A 20,915-nucleotide genomic window follows, 5' to 3' on the forward strand; every position below is an offset into this window, starting at 1 on the left:
TTGGGGGGGGGGGGGGGGGGGGGGGAGGGCTCCTCCTCCACACTCACTGGTCTGGTGACGCTGTGCAAGGCAGGCGGTGTTACAGATCTAAGATCAGATTGACTTAAGTCCTTTCCATAGTTTAACCATTAGCAGGGGTTTCTGCATAATCTGACTTTGGATAAGCAGCTGGAAATAACTTACACTGACTGCTTAGAGAGAGAGAGAGAGAGAGAGAGAGAGAGAGAGAGAGAGAGAGAGAGAGAGAGAGAGAGAGAGAGAGAGGCCCTGACTGAATCTTCAAAGTCTTCTCATTGTTTTCCTCATGTCATCCCCATTTGATTCTTTATCAAAGAGAGGTGCAGGAGAGGGTCAGAGGGGGCCTCACATCTTTGGATTCAATGAGGAACAGAAGGAGACATGAAGAAACCACATGAGGGGCTGAGGACAGGACTCTTGGGGACTCAAACGTCTGACCACGCCAGCAAGAAAAACTAAAGAAATTCAATAGAAAGCTGTGGTGTGATTATTCACTACACAAGATGAAAGACCATGTAAATGCATGGTGTAGTGTCATCCTGATTATTCAAAAATAAATAAGTGATTAGATCCAGTCCTGTAAGACAGTTAAAAAAGATATCAAATTGATGGCAGTACACTTTAAGTAGGCTACTTTCCAGTAAGAACAAAATTAAGCTACCATGTTCAGTGGCTTTACATAATATATTTTGTGAGAGGGTTTTATGACTCACAGTATTCGGAGCGATGGCAGAATTTGCTGCATTATGTTATTCTGGGTGACATACAAGCGTAAAAAAACAAAATTAGCTGTAAACAGGAAATGAAAGCAAGAGGACAGAAAATTAAATGCACGCAACGCAGGAAACTGCTGCAGCTCCGAGCAGCATTTTGCAGCCTGACTGAAAGTTTATTCAGTGACTTAAACATCTGTTTAAGAATATCTATATGTATCATACAAGTTGAATATAATAGTATATCACACGTACAATTATATTGGTTAGGTATATTTAGACTAACCCTTAAGTGGATAATTATTTCATGAGTCTGTGCACCAAATGAAGTCCAACTCCAAGGTGGCAAATCTGCACACCCTCTCTGCATAATGAAGTAGCTTTCCCACGTTTCATGTGATTTACCCGAGGACACGAGAAGTGCAACCACGTTCACACCACAAGGCTGATCAGAGTCTTCAGAGTAGTGGGGTTCAACGCCAATTTCACAGTGATTTAATGACAAAGGGACTGTGCTGGTTTCCAACAGTGAACGATGTCAGACGATTAGTTAACAACTAATTAATTAAGAGTCAATCAATGAGGAGGGTGTGATTTAAAGTAGCTCATGTTACAGTTGTCCTACCACTTACTAAGCACGAAATCCTAATAACACCTTGTTTAAATGCATATCTAATTATAAAACAAAATGGCATATGTATTTTAAAGATGCATGACCCATAAATAGGTGTCTATTTATGTCTTTTTTGCAAGTAAAAATTCTTCTTGGCAGGTATTTTTTGCCTCAGCAGGTGGAGTAATAACTTCATTGTGGACTGTCTTTATTCTAACTGTTTCCTTCTTTCTTTTGTTGTTATTTCTATACTCAGATGTCTTTACAGTCTGTATCAAAACTGTAAAAACTGTATTAAAAAAGACAGAGGAGTAGTCAGATGGTGCGACAAGGGGAAAGGGAAAGGACTAAAGGAGAGGAGAGGAGAAAAGAGGAAGGCCAAGTGTATCACTTAGCAGTTGTCACTCTTGGCATTCTCTCACTGTGGGGCCAAAGCCTCTCCAAGAGGTGCCATTACATTCCACAGCCATGACAACCGGCGCCAGTATTTCCAGAAAGCTGCCACTTACTTTCTACTGGTTGGACAGGCTGGAGTGTGTGTACAGGTTGAGAAACACACCAGGCGATTTTCCATATTGTTTATTATTGTCACCAGATCCCATGAAAAGACCAAAATCAATATGAATTGATCCTGATATAAGTTATTCCTCTGTGCCAAACACCTCCATTGTTGTCCAGCAACAATTAAATACACATCAATGAGGCACAGTGCTGCAACGGGTGACATGTTTTCTTTCATTAACATGAACACACACACACACTGTACTTTATTTTCAGTCAGGCCCACACACCATCCTGATGGCGTAAATACTCACTAACGCATTAAATGTGTATTAATCTCCAGTTGAAAATACTCCCAAACAAATGTAATTTAGTTTACGTTGAATAAAGTTTGATAAGAATCTAGTGTGAACCAAATTACTGAGCCCTTTTTAAATTAAACAATGTATATGTAACCCCTTTTTGAGATTCATGTCTTTACTAGGAGCACATAGTGTTGCAGCTGAGTGCCCACAGACAGAGCAGGGTCAGAAAGTCAGAGTTGAACTACCACATTTTTGGTTTTGGTCTTTTCAAGGAATTTTTTTTGTCTTTGCTTTGTCCAGTTGAACCAAACCCTGGAGCATATTTCTCTTCCTGTTTAGGTGACTTTGCTACCAAAATGTCAACTAGCAAAGGACAAACCTAAACTCATGAGGAAGTGAGATAATGAGATCCTGAATATTTGTTCTGAAGAGAACGTGTCTCACTTAGAGAAGGCGAACAGTTGAGAAGTGTAGTGGGAAAGAAAAACTGCATCAACAGTACATGAAAGTACTGTAGTATTTGGAGTATTTGGAGTATTTGTTTTTTTTACCTGCCGACTGTATGACCAATAATCGAATGCCATTTCCACCAATATGGCTTTTGTTTGAGTTTTGCTTTGGTGAACGCAAACATCATCCTCGCGTTGGTTCGATTCAGGAACCAGACCTTTAGGTATGAACCTGCCCTAAGAAACACACATACACAGAGTGCCATATGGCAACAGCACAAAAATGTTTTACCAACACTTGGAACAACATACTGTTTACAACCCTTCTTCATCAAACATGCATTGTTGCCTACGGACAAAACCTCCTGTCCTGCTGACAAAATGTTGTCCACACCAGCAAGTAAGACTCAGTCAACTGTAGTCACTCGATAAAGACAAAAAAATTAGATAAAATCCATAGTCATTTCATTTGATACTGTCACAAACATTTACAGACCTTCATTTTCTCTCTCTCAAACACACACACACATACAGTCGCAATGAATAGCCTTTTTATGTTGTTTGTGTTCAAATGGCTAGAACTTGAAGCTACAATAAAACTTTTCCATTTACAAATGTTGTCCACACTTCTCGTGCAGTCTGTTTGCGCCATGATTCTGAGTGAGATGTGATATTTTATTGTATTGTTTTTGTGGTTTTCTATTTAGTTATGTTTTGCTGACCTACAGTAGCATTTGTGTCACGCATGGACTTGTACAACACCAAATACACTGTGGGGAAGGGGCGAAGAAAATTTGGTTTAAAAAAAAAACACACACACAAAATATAATATTACATTGCAAATAAGAAGAATTTTCTCTCCTCTCCCAAACTCTACAAAGAAAATATGCCACAAAACAGGCTCCCTAAAATACAACTCAAGTTCAACCAGAAGAACTCTACAGAAATGAAGGACATTTTACTTAAAAGCATAGTCATTATATAATCATATCAGGGGAAACAAAACATGAAATTCACTTAATGAAGCAAGACGTTCGCAATTAAGTTAACAATTTGCCTTGAATGTTGCACTGAAATCTGTTTTGAAAAATAAATGAATCATACAAAATAAAGATTTCTCTTGCACAGGGATGGCCATGCAGAATGTCTGAATTAAATATCTTTCTGGTGAGCTGTTATCCACATTCAGATTATTTTTCATTATCGATTAACCTGACGTTTTCTTTAATTAATCAATGAATCGTTTGGTCTATAACGTGTAAGAAAACCATGAAAAATTAGGTTTACCTTTTCAATCCAAGACTCAAACATATTCAGTTTACAAGGATATCAAATGGAGAAAAAAAAACATCATCACTTTGGAGAATCTGGAACTGGGTAATATTTGGCATTTTTGCTTTAAAAGGTTTGCTTTAACCAACTGATTATGAAAATGGCGCTCATTCAGATATGTTAAAATGTCTGAAATATGACTACCCTTCTAAATAAAACAATTAGAAAGACATAAGGCATACTACATACAGGTGCTGGTCATATAATTAGAATATCATCAAAAAGTTGATTTATTTCAGTAATTCCATTCAAAAAGTGAAACTTGTATAATGTATACATTCATTCCACACAGACTGATATATTTCAATTGTTCATTCTTTTTAATTTTGATGATTATAACTGACAACTAATGAAAACCCCAAAATCAGTATCACAGAAAATTAGAATATTGTGAAAAGGTTCAATATTGAAGACACCTGGTGCCACACTCTAATCAGCCAATTAACTCAAAACACCTGCAAAGGCCTTTAAATGGTCTCTCAGTCTAGTTCTGTAGTCACAATCATGGGGAAGACTGCTGACTTGACAGCTGTCCAAAAGACGACCATTGACACCTTGCACAAGGAGGGCAAGACACAAAAGGTCACTGCTAAAAAGGCTGGCTGTTCACAGAGCTCTGTGTCCAAGCACATTCATAGAGAGGCGAAGGGAAGGAAAAGATGTGGTAGAAAAAAGTGCACAAGCAATAGGGAAAACCGCACCCTGGAGAGGATTGTGAAACAAAACCCACTCAAAAATGTGGGGGAGATTCACAAAGAGTGGACTGCAGCTGGAGTCAGTGCTTCAAGAACCACCACGCACAGACGTGGGTTTCAGCTGTCGCATTCCTTGTGTCAAGCCACTCTTGAACAAGACACAGCGTCAGAAGCGTCTCGCCTACACTAAAGACAAAAAGGACTGGACTGCTGCTGAGTGGTCCAAAGTTATGTTCTCTAATGAAAGTAAATTTGCATTTCCTTTGGAAATCAAGGTCCCAGAGTCTGGAGGAAGAGAGGAGAGGCACACAATCCACGTTGCTTGAAGTCCAGTGTAAAGTTGCCACAGTCAGTGATGGCCATCACTCAGCCATGTCATCTGCTGGTGTTGGTCCACTGTGTTTTCTGATGTCCAAGGTCAACGCAGCCGTCTACCAGGAAGTTTTAGAGCACTTCCTGCTGATGACCAACTTTATGGAGATGCAGATTTCATTTTCCAACAGGACTTGGCACCTGCACACAGTGCCAAAGCTACCAGTACCTGGTTTAAGGACCATGGTATCTCTGTTCTTAATTAGCCAGCAAACTCGCCTGACCTTAACCCTATAGAAAATCTAAGGGGTATTGTGAAGAGGAAGATGCGATACGCCAGACCCAACAATGCAGAAGAGCTGAAGGTCACTATCAGAGCAACCTGGGCTCTCATAACACCTGAGCAGTGCCACAGACTGATCGACTCCATGCCACGCCGCATTGCTGCAGTAATTCAGGCTGTACATGCTCATACTTTTCATGTTCATACTTTTCAGTTGGCCAACATTTCTAAAAATCCTATTTTTGTATTGGTCTTAAGTAATATTCTAATTTTGGAGATACTGAATTTGGGATTTTCATTAGTTGTCAGTTTTAATTATCACAATTAAATGAAATAAACATTTGAAATATATCAGTCTGTGTGTAATGAATGAATATAATATCCCAAGTTTCACTTTTTGAATGGAATAACTGAAATAAATCAACTTTTTGATGATATTCTAATTATATGACCAGCACCTATACATACAACTACAGTACAACAGTCACTCACCCATAGTGACTGAGCAAGTGGTTATCTTGACTGCATCTGACCTCTGTCAGGTGTGTAATTTACGATGATGTTCAATGCCCAGCTTGTTCATGCATGTTTCTTCAGGTCACTACTGTCTACTGACAGGTCAGGTAGATCATTTTCTTATTCCTCCCACTCCTTTCCCCCTCACCGTCTTCTCAAAACTCCCAGGAAAAAAAAAGAGTGTTTCTTTAAATGAAAACTAAGCTAATCAGTATTTGTTTGATTTAATTGTGGCCGTGTCTCCCACAGACTTCCAAAATTCTTTAGGCTAGTACGCCTCTGTTGTTTCTCTGTAGTGTCACCCAGTTCATTCAGGTATGAGGACAAAGCATAGTTGGGTATAGTTTACAGGAAACCACTTAGGCCAGATCCTGCCTGTAATGCTGTGTGTAAACAAAGAAGCCATGAAAGATTGATGTAAATGTTCAAACCTCAATCTTCCTGTATCACAGAATCGGCATCAGTGTGATACGTACTAATAGACTCAATGAATACGGCAAATTAAAATACTGACAGTGCGACCGGCTCGCTTGCTAGAGTTATTATACTTGGTGTGCTGATAACTAGAGTAACTTTGAAACAAGTTAAAACCTCCTATCACAACTATTCAAACTTCATGGTTGTATCACAAGCTTATGCTATAGGATGCCTGATGCTCCAAGATATGACGGAGTTTACAGTTTATGTTTGATTTGGGCTTATATTTTGATTTATTGTTTGAGTCAAGAGTTTTCTTATGTGAGTGACCCCTCTGGGGGTAATATCTGTTTCTTCCAGGTATGGCTGGAGATGCAGCTGATTGCACATCATTTGCATTACAGATAAAGCTGATGGACAGACTGCTTAGCTATAAATTATGTAGTGAGCAAAGACCTCAAGGTTAAAAAGGCGGTTATGAGGATCCACCAAGGCTATGAATTGTTAATATGATTCTCTTCATCCACATAGGCCAAACATTCATCTTAGACAAAGGTCAGTGTTTTCCAGGAGTAAAAACGTACCTATGTATGCATGTGTTATTACAGAATGTAGAAGAGTAGCGTTCAAAGGAAACGTGAAGAAAAGAGGGACAGCTTTAAATGGGGATACTGTATATTGAGCGACGCATACCTGCCAGTTCAGGTAGTTTCTGTAGCTCTCTTTTAGCGCTGAGGGGGAAAGAGGACGTGCTGAACCTCTTCTCCCTCTTCACGGCAGAGTGTGACACTGGCTGCTTTACCCTCATCAGCTGAGTTGCGGGAGGCACTTTCTTATTGGAGCCCTGCAGAAACAAGAGTCGCAGAGGAAGGGCTCCCGTTACTGGAGCACTGTAGGGCACGGTAGTTCCTGCCCCAAAGGAAATGGCAAAGGAATCACTTTATTCAAGTTCAAAGGAGGAGAGGAGAGGAGAGGAGAGGAGAGGAGAGGAGAGGAGAGGAGAGGGTGTTGTGGTTAAGGGTCAAGTTCCTTTCCGAATCAGATCAGGTGATTCTCAGTGAAGCAACCTGATCACATTCGGCGGTGTACTGTACTTCATTTGTTGACAGAGTTCGGGATGGACCTCAGTGGTCAGAATAATTGAGCACAGATGGAGCTGATAAAGCTGTCAATGGGAACAAACAGCAGGTCCAGCAGTCAATCAATCAGGTCTCTTCCAATGTCATTGTACTATACTCACCATCACTGACGTACGCCAGAAACGATAAGGCCAAAAATAGCTGCTACAATGCCTCGTATTATACTTAGAGGCCAAACAAGTCATGATGGGCAGAACGAGGGATTGAATGGAAGTATTTTATTAGAAGATAAAGTCATAAGATCATCTGTCACATGAGCAACTTTGTCTACATTTCATAAGGACAAAATGTTAAAAAGCAAATGTTGGTGTAAAAAGTGAGAGAATGAATGCATCTGTTTAATATCCTTACATGTGCATGTGATATGTTTAATGTGTGTGTGTGTGTGTGTGTGTGGGGGGTGTGCGCGCGCGCGCGTGTGCGTGTGTGTAACATCCCTGTGAAGTTTTTGAGTAGAACTTAAACATTGGCTATACCAAAAGGAAATTACTACTCAATACTTAGTTTACAATGACTTTCCTTACTTTAATGTGTTTATTGTAGTATCCTGTGGTATCATTACAATAATCATACCGTTCACAGCTTATATAGTATATAGTTTATATTTGTACATGCTAACTAATGCATTTCTTATATTACACATTTTTATAAAGTAGCGTTAACAATGCAAGTCCTGTATGGACAGTGAAAAGTTAAAAAATACTTACATCTTGGTCGTCTGCAGGCCCATTTTTACTTCCAGATTTTTTAGACCTTCCAGATTTGGAGGATTCCTAACAAAAAGTGAGGAATCAGTCAAACAAAATTAAATACAAAGTATGTTGTGCTAACATTTAATAAAGTACATTTGAATCCAAAAATCCGCTTAACCTTTTCTTTTTTGCTCTTGTGAGGCATGCTGTGATGGGAATTCCCAGTGTCAGCAGGTCTGCGGTGAAACTGGTCACACACTGACAGCAGATGCCTGGTTAACACGTCTGTACACCCTGATGTGGCTTTCACGACTGCCCATCCAAACACCATGTGACTGAGTCCGAGCCACAGCAGGCTGTCATCCTATCTCCGCGGTGGCTGCACACCACAAGTCATGCGTTGTTAAAAAGATACAGTTCATTCTTGAAGAAAATACCGATTATGTTCGCTGTCAACGTCCACCTTAACTGCTGCCGTCGCTGCACTTTCTGGTACCCGTATCCTCCGCTCTAAGCGAGAGATGTGTCCTGTGCCGGTTGTAATATTTAGTAAGTGCCACAGGAGGGCAGTATTGTATCTCGAAAGAAGGAGGAGGTTGCTGCAAAAGGATTAACGTTAGGGGTTGACCGGGGATTCTTACTCTGACTTCGGAGTCTAATGCTATGTCATTGTGTTTCCTGGACTGCTATGCCCCACTCATTTCAGGCGTTCACCACTCATTTGAGTAATGTAACAGCAGATATTAAATTTTTTTTTAAATTAACCTAAATGGAGGTAGACTTCACAGAAACCTACCAGGTGAAAAAATAGGCGAGTGTAAAGTAGCAAAACCGCAGCTCATTAAGACTGACTGAGTTTTTTTATAGATAGCCTAGGCTGCTACGAAACACACGTAAAATCTAAGATGGCGCTTACTCGCCATTTGGAGTAGAGTTGTGCACAGTGCTTCAACTGTAGGGGAGATATTTCATGCCACAAATTTTACATGACTTTTATCAAAGACGGGCCTGACATCGGCTTTTGCCCCCCCCCCCCCTTCCCTCCTGATATTAAATTCGCCCTTCTTCCCATGATTCATCCAACATAAACCGTTAGTGGCTTTTAGATTACTTCCCAATACCAAGTCCGGATATCACAAATTGTGTTAAGTTATAAGTTCTCTTGTAATTAATGCTGATATTAAAAGAAAAGTTAACGCACACAGACACACACTAAAAAAAGAAAAGGAAAATTTGAAGAAACAAAGTTATGCAACCTTTCTTTACCAAAAACACTAAAGCCTACCAATTGGCAGGTAAACATCACCCACTAACCAGTTACCATTTGCAGCTAAGCTGAAGTTGTTGTCAAACCAAATATGGTTCTGACTTGCTTTGCAAATTACTAAATAGGCTAACCTATTCATTCAATTCACATTTTTTTGTGGCAGTTGTTGGTAAAAAAAAACACCAACAATATTTAGGCTACTTTATGGAGCAATTGTGGTGTCAAGCGATAGCCTAAGAGAACAATATCCCACATTTTTTCACAGATAGCAGAAAAAGCTTACATAGGGTGAAATTAAAGAATGAAAATGCAGAAACTTAAAAAAAACAAAACAATGTTTCCTGTCTACATAGATGTAATTTTAAGCTTTAACAGTTTATTGTTACAAGACTTTGGCAACAATAGGGTCTTGACAGCAGATCCTCACATCACATACAGCAACCAAATAGCCTTTTAAAGATGCAGTCCCATGTATGAAATAAAAAAATCCGTATTTGATTTATTCAAGTGGGATTTTAGTTATTTGTCTCCTTTAGTTGGGCTGTCTTTCCATGGTGAACGCAATGAGATCTGAACGTCTTTAGTGATGGGTGCTTGTATTCCCTGTGTGGCTTTGTTATGTTGGTGTAATACACAACTCAGTCCATATGGTGGCAGTGTTGCATGCTTTTGAACTTCCTGTAACATTTATTACTCTTCATTTACCTAAAGACAGGTGTAGCCTACATTAGGAAATCGATTAATCTTACATTTGGGGAGGAGTTTGTAGTAATAGTACGAGTAGTGTAACTTTGACAGCCCAAAATCAGATTTTCTTTCCAGTAAAACTGGGTGAAAACCTAAACTGCCCATGATTCTTTGACACCTTTGCATTAAAACAACCTCAATGAGATTCTTCTTATTAAATTTCATCACTTCTGCCTGTAGGTTGAAAGTTGAATACACTCCCACTTAATCCAGAGAGTTTCAGTGTACCTGCCCCTTTTTTTTCTTTTTTTTTTTTACACAGCATGTGTTTTATCCCTGACTGATTGTAGTACAGATTGACATGAGCAATGAATGAATGTGTGGGCTACAAACAGAGTTAGATTGTTTTCTATTCTGGTTGTCGACGCAGTACACTGGTGTATACTGATCAGGTTGTGAGTGTTCTGTTCTGTTCTCTGAATCATCGTGTTTCCATCTCTCCCTCAATCCGTGGTCAGAGCTTCATTGTCAACATGGTGTTGTTATTGGGTGATACGGGTCCCTTCATTTCCTGTCTCAGCAACAGCAGCGAATGCAAAATCCTAGAGAGAAAAAAAGGTTTGTTTTTTTTGTGCGTGCATGGGTAGGGTGGATGGATATTCGTGAGACAGCACAATGTCCCTTTTTCACAAAGAAATGCAATGAATTAACTAGTAGTTTACAGGCAGCTGGTGTAATGAGGAATACCAGTCATATGAGGGAAGAATTGTAATTCTACCTTTCTTTAATAAATGAATGAATTCTTTTTTCACATAAATCTGCTTAATAGTGTATTCTTATGTATCGACTTCAAGCTGAAAACGATGTCCTCTCTCAAATATTTATTTCATCTTTTCATTAGTTTGGGTTTTTAGCTATATTTGAGAGTCACCTGGTTTAAATTCTTTAATCTATGCTACAACAATTGAACCTATTTTACACCAGCACTGTGTCGCACAGTCATTGAAGTGTGAGTTGCCATAACGCCAGCTTGTTTTATGAGACAGCTGTCCAGCCAATGGGGCTAATGAGTGGGGCTGCTCAACAAGAGCTTGTTTACCTTTCCAGGAGAGGGAAAGGGGTAAAGGGAGAGAGAAATGGACAGCTTGTTGTGATGGAAGAATATTGCTGGAGAGAACAAAGGAGAACCAGGGGAAAGTTGGCTTGGTTGACTGTTATCAATGTGTTATATCGCAGGTGCGGGATCCCACATGAATGTGCATCGATTGCGACATAACTTGTCACACACAAGCTCACACTTACAGGCCTGTATGTTTGCCTGCTTTCATTGTGAAAGAGAGCCGGCAGTTTGATTTAGAGGGTAATTCATGTTTTCATGTTTTTTGCGAGGATGAAAATTTGAACACCAAGTTGACATTGCCACTTGTCTAACAATTCAGTTCATGACCAGATACCTATAAAAATAATGAATATAAACAAATGTTCAGGGTGTGAAAACAAGTGAATGTGAGCAGTGATATTGGCAGTGGTGGGCAGTAACTAAGTACACTTACTCAAGTACTGTACTCAAGAACAAATGAGAGGTACTTTACTTGAGTATTTTATTTTTATGCCACTTTCTACTTCTACTCAACTACACCTCAGACGGAAATATTGTCCTTTTCACTTTACTGCATTTATCTGACAGCTTCAGTTACTAGTTACTTTACAAAGTAAGATTTTTACACACAAAACATATGAAGAGCTTAAAAAATATGATAAAATTCTAATTATTATTTTAAATATTTAAATAATTTTATAATTACATTATATTTAATACTTGTTGAAAGGGTTTGCTTAATTCCTTACAACTAGTGGAGCAAAAATGTAATTTTGCCTGAGGCTGGGCCAAGATGAGCAAAAGCCACTCTTGTTGCCAGCATGCTACCATTAGCATATTATGCACATTAGCAGCGATTCGGTTGGTTGACATGTTTATGTTTAGCATGATGGAGCACTCTCACTCTGTGTAGAGAGAGAGCATCCTGGTGCCCCCGCCTTGCCCCAGCAGATGGCTTGTTTGATGGGCTTAGAAGAACATCATGTCCCTCCTGCTTCAGGAACATCCTCCTCTGGGATTCAACTTTCCAGTTTCTCCTAAGTGACCTTAAAGTATTTTTGCCTGTAGTTACTTTCTACAGTCACCTTGCTGTTTCATGCCAACTCTACTGGATCTCACCTTGTGTTCTTCAGCCTACGGCTCATGCTGCACCAGTGTCAACCTCTTTTCTTTTCCCATGGGCTGTTGGAGGGCTCCCCAGATAGCTCTACCCTGGGCTCTACCCTTTGCATTTGTGTTGCAGCCTGATTTTTGCCTTTTCCAGAGTTGTTTTACTTTCACACAGCTTTTATCATTCAGCCTGAAAGAGATTTAGGTTGACTTATAAGCACATTTCGCTTTTCAGGAAAAGCTTAATTGTGAAATGTTGACATTCATCTTTTCATTCTCCAATTAGCTTACAGCTAAGCTTAGTTTTAATGTTATGTAGACATGAATTTTATTTGTATTCCTTGAAAAAAAAACAGACCAATATTTTGAATTATTTGAGAGATACACAAATTGCAGGTTTATGTGTATATTGTCATTTTTTGCATTCTCCAGTGTTTCCCCTTTCCCCTCGTGTGTGCGTATTTATTTTTTCTTCATTTTAGGTAGGTCCCTGTGCAGTGCAAGAAGATAACACAGAGAATATGAAGGTAAGGCATTTTTCTATCCATTGCATTTTATTATTGCCAAAGCCAGACATGTCGCTTCTAATCCACAACTTCATTAAGAACAATTATGCCAACCGTTTAGCTCTGAAACAAACATAATGGCTGTTTATTGGCTCACTTGATACACATTGTTTCAGTAGACTCACCACCACACTCACCTCTGTCTTGCTGTAGCAATTAAAGGCCTTTTCAGATCAGATCGTACACATTCCCTTTGGCGCTGGTATGTCACCTAGGGGTGTTGTGGTGAATTAATTTCCCTACCGTAATATGTTGGGGCTCAACAGCTGTATTATCAGATTTTTCATTAGTGAAGTAATTTGGTGTCATATAGCATAGTAAGATTGTATGTGGATCTCACCTCACTGCACGGCGAGCCGCTAACAGCAGCTTTATGGTCGGAGCAAGCTAGCTGCTGGGTGCTAATCAACAACATTGCCAAGCAAACTCATTTTTGTTGTTTGACCATGTTTTTTTCCCACGTAGATACATCGTTACTTTCAGGGCATGTCTATCAAGTCAATTTACATACCGCAGCAACGCACACACACACCGGTGCAGAATGGGCTGTTAACAACTAACCCCTGCGCTGTAGTAATGTTATAACTGAAAACAGCTGCAGGCATCCAACACACTACATTCATTAGTTAGTGAGCTTCAAATGAGGCTTACCGTTCACAGTTTCTCTTGACTGTCCCTCAGGAATACAATTTTAGTCCAACATTAGCCACGCAATATGCTAATGCCAAGTTAGCTAACCTTTAAAATAAACAGTAAAACAACACAAAACCCGGCAACACTTACAGATTTCAAGTTTGAAGTCAGGTCACATCCAGCCCATGGCGATCCATCATTGAACCATTACAGAGCTTGTTACGGCTGTGGAACTTTTGAAGCACTAATTTATTAATTTAACTGGCACTGAAGTGTAAAGTATGAAAATTGCAGTTGTTGCGGTGCTTGCTATCCTCCACTGTAGGCTTGATCAATAGTGCTGTATTTCAATTTTGCAGTTATCGCGACAGCCCTAATCTCACCACCTTGTTTATTTCAGCACCAGAAAAAGTTAGATTTTGATTTTATTTGGCAATCTTAAAACTGAAAAGAGAAAGTCTCACCTTTCAGAAATTTTCTGCATTGATTTATTCAAAACAATCCTGCATTTGTGGTTTCATTTGAAGCATTAAAATGTCAAGAAACTAAGAAATTTAAGGTTAATGGCAATCTAGGTATTTTAAATTGACCTTGTTACTGTTGTAATTGCTGTGTAAAATTCCACTTAAGTAGAGAATATGAAACAAATTCAGTTCATTATTAAGATTTCCGTGAGGACCACAAAAACCAAGATCTTCAGCTTTCAACTTAAATTCTGTCATCACCCTGAAAGCACAAACAGCATCCTCTCACAGTATAGTCTGGATTGTGGGGGTTCAGAAGAGCCTGGCTTTTAAGAAAAGCCTTTGGGTTTTTTCATTATTTCTCAGAAAGCACACACATGCATACAAATGTGAATGCAGATAGCACATTTAACACTCAATACAGTAGTATAATATGGCTTGGAATCTTCATATTTGAGGTAATGCAGATTAGTTTGAAGTGTACATTAACCATTTCAAATTGAGTTGCGAATCAGGCCCATACTGATTCAGTGTTAAAAGAAACAGTATACTTTGGCTGAATCATTGTTGTCCAGCTTTTCCTCCCCAGCCCTGAGCTGGGACTGAGGCGATAATATGATTTTTACCATAGATATTGCTTGCCTTTTGTCTGTAAGGGCTCTAGACAAAGGAATATCAAAGAGGCAGGACTAAAGAAAAGCCTGTAAGCGCTGTTATCTGGCAGACGGTTGTAAAACATTAAAAGGAACTGTCGTCACACGTGTATTCCCCACCTGCTTGCGCACATGCATGCACAAATACATACATTTGAATCGTAACTGCATCTGCAGCAATAACTGCATTAACAGTTGTGTCCACTAAAAAGAGGCTTTGGATCGCAGATATAATATTACTAGATCTCAAGGTTTGCTGTTTAAAACACTAAAATAGGAGTTTAAAGGAGTTGTTTTTGCAGAGACTTAGATGAGAAAATCATACCATTCTCACATCTTTTAGATGAAGCCAGCAGTTGGTTAGCTTAGCGTAGCATACACACTAGAAATGGAGAAACAGCTAGCCTGGGTCATGGGGTCCACACACTACCTTTAGGAAGCCACAAATTGACATTTTTAGTTGTTATATGGATTATACAGTTGAGATATAATGTGTTAATTGTTTAGCTTTAGAGTCACTGATAGGCTGTTTTTGTTACCTTCGTCATAGGTTTGAGTACAACGTGTCTGTTTTCTAATAAACTATAAATATAGGAACCTTTATTAAAAAAGTTCTCTTACTATTGTAATCAAAAACATTACTCTGAAGCTCAAATCTGAGGCTGTTTGTTTAAATAGCTGGCTAATAAGTATAGCAGCTTCTTATCAACCCAAAACAATTTCAGGCTTAAAGGAGAACTCCGGGCAATTTTTAAGTTAATCTTGATCGTTATACCTTTGTGAGTACTGTCTATAGAAAAAAAACCGAACCAGATTGGTGCTTGCAACACGGAGCTGCTACAGCTAATACCCAGAGCTCCCACTCAGCTAAAATGGCAGTTATGGGGGCATATACATAAAGAGTGTCTTTGTGCCTCTTAACAGACACAAAATGCAATTAATTAGCAATTAGCCGTCTAAAACACTATTTAGGTGAATTTAAACAATGGCTAAGTTGCTAAATGCATCTTGTTGTCATGTAAGGGCCCTGTTCATGTTGGACAGACATTTTAATTGCATTTTGTGTCTGTTAAGTGGCAGATAATTTACTTTGTTGAACAGATAAAGACAGTTGTGTCAGGCTAGCTGTTTTCCCTTGCCTCCTCCTTTAAATCATGTCAGGCACACGGCTTCATCATAATAGTGGATCTCACCTTTAGTCCATGTTGACAAATCAGGTCAAAGTTATGAAAAATGTTAAAAAAAATAAAAACACTTTTTATGAAAAGGAAGATTTTGTAAGATAACTTGAGCTAAGTTGGTATTTCAAAAGCTTTTTGAGCAGTATTCAAATGTTATCCTCAGAATATCAAGCTGCGACCATTATACACAACGAGATAGATCAGATTTCTTTTGATTTTATAATAGCATCAGCACACCCACGCATGCCTGCACGGACAGGCACAGAACAGCACATACACCCACAAACACCCTGTCAAACACAACACAATCCCCAGTTAGTCTACAATGCAATATGTACAGGGTCAGGGTAAACCCTCTGTTCTGTAAGGTACCTCATACACTACCTGCGGTCATCTATTTTTTTTCTTTTTCTGGCTCTTCCTGCTGGGAGGGATTGACAGACTGCAGCTACAGCTGTCATTTCACTTGAAATTTCAAACTGGTTTGTCAGTCTTGGGTTGTAATGACTCAAATGATCTCAGAAGATCAGGTTCCTGTAGCAGAGAGGACTTCTGCTGGTGCAGTGGGAGAAGGGATCACGCTAACACCATGGGGGACATGTCAACAATGTAACTGAATCCCCTCTGTGTGGGGGTCAGACTTTTCTTTAATCTTTATTTTGTCTTTACTTCCCTTTATCATATACAAAAACGGAGGAAAGCGGAATAAAAAAGGTGTGTCACAGCTGCAACTTTCAGTACATTAAAAGAAGGATTAAGGGAGGGAGAGCAAGAGAGGAAAGGCTGGAAGAGGGAATGGCTTAGACTTTAGAATGCATTGCAAAGATGCATTTCTATTTTTATACATTTTTAGTGAGAGTTTTGATACAGTATATCAATTTAAACTACAAAATAATATCAATGATTTAATACAAATGCTTCTTTTCTTTCACCAACATTTGCTGCGATTGATAGGTTGACAACCCGTATACAGTTCAGTGTTTAATTTCCATGCATATTTGAAGTTGTTTGTTTACTGGCTAGAATTTTGTCTTACATGAAGGGGAAGAAACACTTTTATGTAAAAGTCAATGTATGTTTTTAAATCTAAGTGCAAAGTGGATCATCTGGGAGACATCTAATCTAACCTAACTCATGACAGGATTTTTGTCTCTTCAAATGTGAAGACAAATGTAAGTTCTTTAAAGAGTATTCCACCAGTTGAGCATTGCACTCCATTTACATTGTCAGACTCAGGAGTCAGTTTAAAAAACGTATTTCTTCTTTATTCCATGCATTCTTTTTTCATGTCAAAACCTTGTGTTTACACGACCCACAATGCAACTTCACCACCGACAGTTCAGGCGATTCTGGTTATGTTATGCTAATGTGGGCTAATGTAACCTCGAGCAACTAGCACCAAGCAGAGATGAGAAGTGAAAAACAGAAGTCTTTCTTTCTTTGGCAGGTCCTTAGAGGCAGACTGCGCCTATATTTTTGAGCAGCAAAAGAGTGATCAAAATATTGAAATAAACCATTACCAAATCTCAGTATCATTTTATAAAATAGTTTTTCTCTCTTCTTTGGAAAAAAATCATTGAAATTCTGATTTAAATGCTTCAACAGTGACACCTGCAGGGCAGGTGTGAGGGTAAAGGGCAGCCTGTGTGAAGTGGTGGTTGGGGGATGAGGAGGAAGGGCTCCTGCTGTCTTCCTTCGGGTGGGAACTCGTATATAATTTAACTTTTTTTCATGCTAATCTGTTATTGGCCAAAACATTTAAAAATGATGCTCCAACTGTGTCCCCCTAAACCAGCCAACAACCAGAATAAAGACATTGTGTTGGTCCAATGAAACAAATTTCATCTTCAATTCTCTACCACTGTATTACATGATGAACAGGCAGTAAAGCGATAGATTCATACAGCATATTAGGAAAGACATTATAATGTTATTATACAGGACTCCCTTGTAAAAGAGACTGTCTCAATGGGACATTTCCTGTTTAAATAAAGGTTTATATACATGCAATTTGCAAACTACTCACTCTCTCTCATAAATAACAGTCCGGTATATTAACCGGCCACTCGCCCTGGATCAGGTATCTTTCGTAGTAGTGGACAGTGGCTCATTCTCATAATTTCACCATGATGGTCTTAACTAGGGCTGGACAATAAAACAATAACAATATTATCGCGATATATTTTTTTTTCAATGACAATATAACAAATGTTCAATAAATAATCAATAAATGTTTGATTTTATTCACTTGAAACATCCACAAATTAGGAAGATATTAAGATGCTTATTTTGTTGAGGAAAAGGGACTGAAAAAAGCTTTTGCTTAATTTTACTCGTGCATATTTGTTGACAAAGATTTTATCATAATTGTTTTGAACGTTCTACCTCAGATTTGTGAAGTGATCCACTGTTTGGCCTCAAGTGTTGACCATAAAGAAGAGTTTAAACCACAGTTAACCATCAGGTTTCTTCAACTTTTATTCAGGAGCAAAAATCAGCCTTTAAACTGGAAAGAAATAACAATTTGATATTTATTGTGATAATCATAGATATTGAAAGATATAAAACTTTTCATTGTGATAACAGTTTTGGCAATATCGTCCAGCCCTAGACTTAACTTGGCACCTAGTAGATGTAAGTTATAAGAAAATTACACCTGCTGTTTCAGTATGGGTGTTAATAATTACTTTAATTACTAACTTTGTTAAAGGATAGTGCCAGCTGTTTACTTTACTTACACTACTTGCCTTGGTGAACCTGTACTTGTGACAATGTGTCATTGGGAATAAAATATTGGAATTGGAAGTAAGTTTTGTTTGTCTCATTGGAAATCAAGCCAGCTTGGATTCAACCAGCAAGTGGTTATCATCAGTCACGACACTTTCCTTCACAGGTGTTAAACATTTGATTCTTGTTACATCTCACACTCTTGATTAATACTCTTCTGTATTAGGCCTGTATGTTAAATCTGGAAACAACAGGATTGAATAAAATTGTTGTTGTTAAGAAATCTTGTAAGCCATTGTTTTACTTTCTGCTTAATTTTTCATTGAACATAAGAAAGTAGAGATAAGTAGCCAACTAGTGTAAAATAACATGAGGTCATGGTTTGGTTTTCCTCCTATCCTCCCCAATTTCTCACCAGCCACCACTGCTCACACCCCCAGATTTTTTTAATTTTCAGACTTGTAGTCTTCTGCCCCGTCTATGTGTGGCCCTGCGATGGACTGGCGACCTGTCCAGGGTGTACCCCGCCTTGCGCCCGATGTCAGCTGGGATTGGCTCCAGCCCCCTGCAACCCTGTACGCAGGCTAAGCGGTTGACGATGGATGGATGGATGGAGTTCCCCTTTGAGGAGTTCATTCTGTCTCGTTTGACTTCTGGAAAAAGTAGTTTGGAAGAAGGCTTGTGACTGGTTAAGTCAAAAGGAATCTTTTCTGGCTCTTTATATTACATCACCTGACTTCAATGGCACATCAAAACATTATGATAGAAGGGCGCATCCAGAAATGACACTGGCCATATTGGTGTGTTGGGAGTGAAAACGGATTGGTAGAGCTGAACCCTCTCTTCTGCTCCTCTGACTATCTCAGGCTCTCTCCTCTTTCTCTGTCCTTTTCACATTTCTTCATCCTATCTTCTCAGCCTCAGCTCAGTTCCTCTCTACTGGTGAAGTTGCTCAGGTCAGAAAATGAACCAGCTGTCTGGGCTAATCTGGCAAATACAGGCGGCTGGAGACCGAGACAGAGGTTGACAGAAAGGCCAGCCTTTCCACATTGATAAAAGGCAGTGCTCGTGTCTCAAATCAGATACCATCCAACTTGACCTATAAACTGCTCGACCGCCACAGAAAAAGAAATGCAGCTTCATGTCTGGAGCAGTTCCATCGCTTGAATGAAGTTCAAAATCACCTTGCAGAAGTAGAAATTTTAATTTGACATTAAGACCTCAGAGTGATGGAAAAGATGTTGCTGTGTATTGGCAGTTTTGAGGATACAACTATAAACCATCAACAGGGGAAGAAAAATATGAAGCATTTACACATCAATCATCTGTCTGTAAATAAAAAGCTTTTTGAATGGGTAATTACATAATTGGACTGTATGTGTGGGAGTTGCAGATTGTTAATGAAGGTTTTGTTAATTCATGCTTAAAACATTTAATCACACAGAACATTTGGGGCCCAAGGCACAGATTCAGAAATGTAAAATGTGATTCATGCCAGGTATGGATTAGCATAATAAGCCCTAATGGTGTAATTCAAAATACTCATTTTGCCATTCCCCGCTAATGCAGGAAATATAGCAATAAGTATGGAAATTGCTGAACACCCTATGGTTGTATGGCAGCACTTTACAAAGACAGGAAATTGGGATGAAATCATTTTTTTTTTTGGCAAACTTAGGCAGAGAGAGAATTCTTAGGATCTCCCAACTTTGAATCTCCTAAAAAAACTCACCTATAGGGAATAGGTCGACATAAAATTACCTTAGAGTTAACACTGTTGACATTGCTGTCATAGGCTAAGGCTTATCAATAAACTCAACATCACTAAATCACAGTATCATGTTTCTAGTTCAGTTGTACAACATATTAAATTTCTCAATATATCAACTATCATTTTGAAATAAAGTGCATAACCATAATACATAGTTATCACTAAGGTGCAAAATAACAATACAAAGATTTACATTCGTAATACACTTAACAGCCCTGAATTAATAAATGAAGTGTATGAAAATCCAACCTCAATAGCATTCACTAGTATTAAGTGTCTCAACAGCCACTAACGGCTGTTAGCAGGGTCCTAGGGCCTGGTCCATTAGGCCACAACGGTTAATACATCAATTTAAAACTCAACATAAAACACCGTTTGAAAACATATAACTTGACGGAGCTACTCCACTCACCACTGGTAGTAGTCCGGAACACAATAAAAGTATCCCGTTTTATCGTTAAAGACATTTTAGTAAGTTAACAAGGATAATACACTTCAGCCGTTAGCTTCGAGTTAGCAGCGGCCGCGGTTACAAGCGCTGTTTACATCGAGAACAATGGGCACACAATGGCGGACATTAGCATATAGGCTAGCGGAACAAAACAAACTCACCAGTGCAATGGGTCGGCACATAAGCTTGAACATGCCCTCCGGATTAGACTCTCTCGAGTATTTCTCAGTATTGGTTACAGTCATAAGTCACAGAATTAAATATTAACACAAAGTTTATAATTAATGTACCGCTACGATGATTCAGAGACATCGCCGTCAC

At 39.0% G+C, this 20,915-nt stretch overlaps 1 protein-coding gene across 1 annotated transcript; it reads right to left on the reverse strand.

Annotated features, from left to right (window-relative positions):
- Positions 1 to 6,812: 6,812 nt before the first annotated feature.
- LOC123979406 (serine/threonine-protein phosphatase 2A 56 kDa regulatory subunit delta isoform-like) lies at positions 6,813 to 20,915 on the reverse strand. The gene is made up of 3 exons (XM_046063319.1): positions 20,756 to 20,915; positions 8,001 to 8,066; positions 6,813 to 6,998 (listed from the first exon to the last, which is right to left on the reverse strand). The coding sequence occupies exons 1-3, from the start codon at positions 20,837 to 20,839 to the stop codon at positions 6,813 to 6,815; spliced, it is 336 nt and encodes a 111-aa protein (XP_045919275.1). The 5' UTR covers positions 20,840 to 20,915.

The sequence above is a fragment of the Micropterus dolomieu genome, linkage group LG11, assembly GCF_021292245.1.
Source record: "Micropterus dolomieu isolate WLL.071019.BEF.003 ecotype Adirondacks linkage group LG11, ASM2129224v1, whole genome shotgun sequence".
Classification (NCBI taxonomy): Eukaryota; Metazoa; Chordata; class Actinopteri; order Centrarchiformes; family Centrarchidae; genus Micropterus; species Micropterus dolomieu.

What these genes read in the sequence shown, in the direction of transcription:
- LOC123979406 (XM_046063319.1), bottom strand. Translation starts at nt 20,839, where the DNA reads ATGACTGTAACCAATACTGAGAAATACTCGAGAGAGTCTAATCCGGAG. An exon ending in TGTGCCGACCCATTGCACTG is followed by an intron (nt 8,067 to 20,755) that starts GTGAGTTTGTTT and finishes ACTTTTTGTTAG; the next exon opens with GAATCCTCCAAATCTGGAAG. An exon ending in GGCCTGCAGACGACCAAGAT is followed by an intron (nt 6,999 to 8,000) that starts GTAAGTATTTTT and finishes TTGTTTCTGCAG; the next exon opens with GGCTCCAATAAGAAAGTGCC.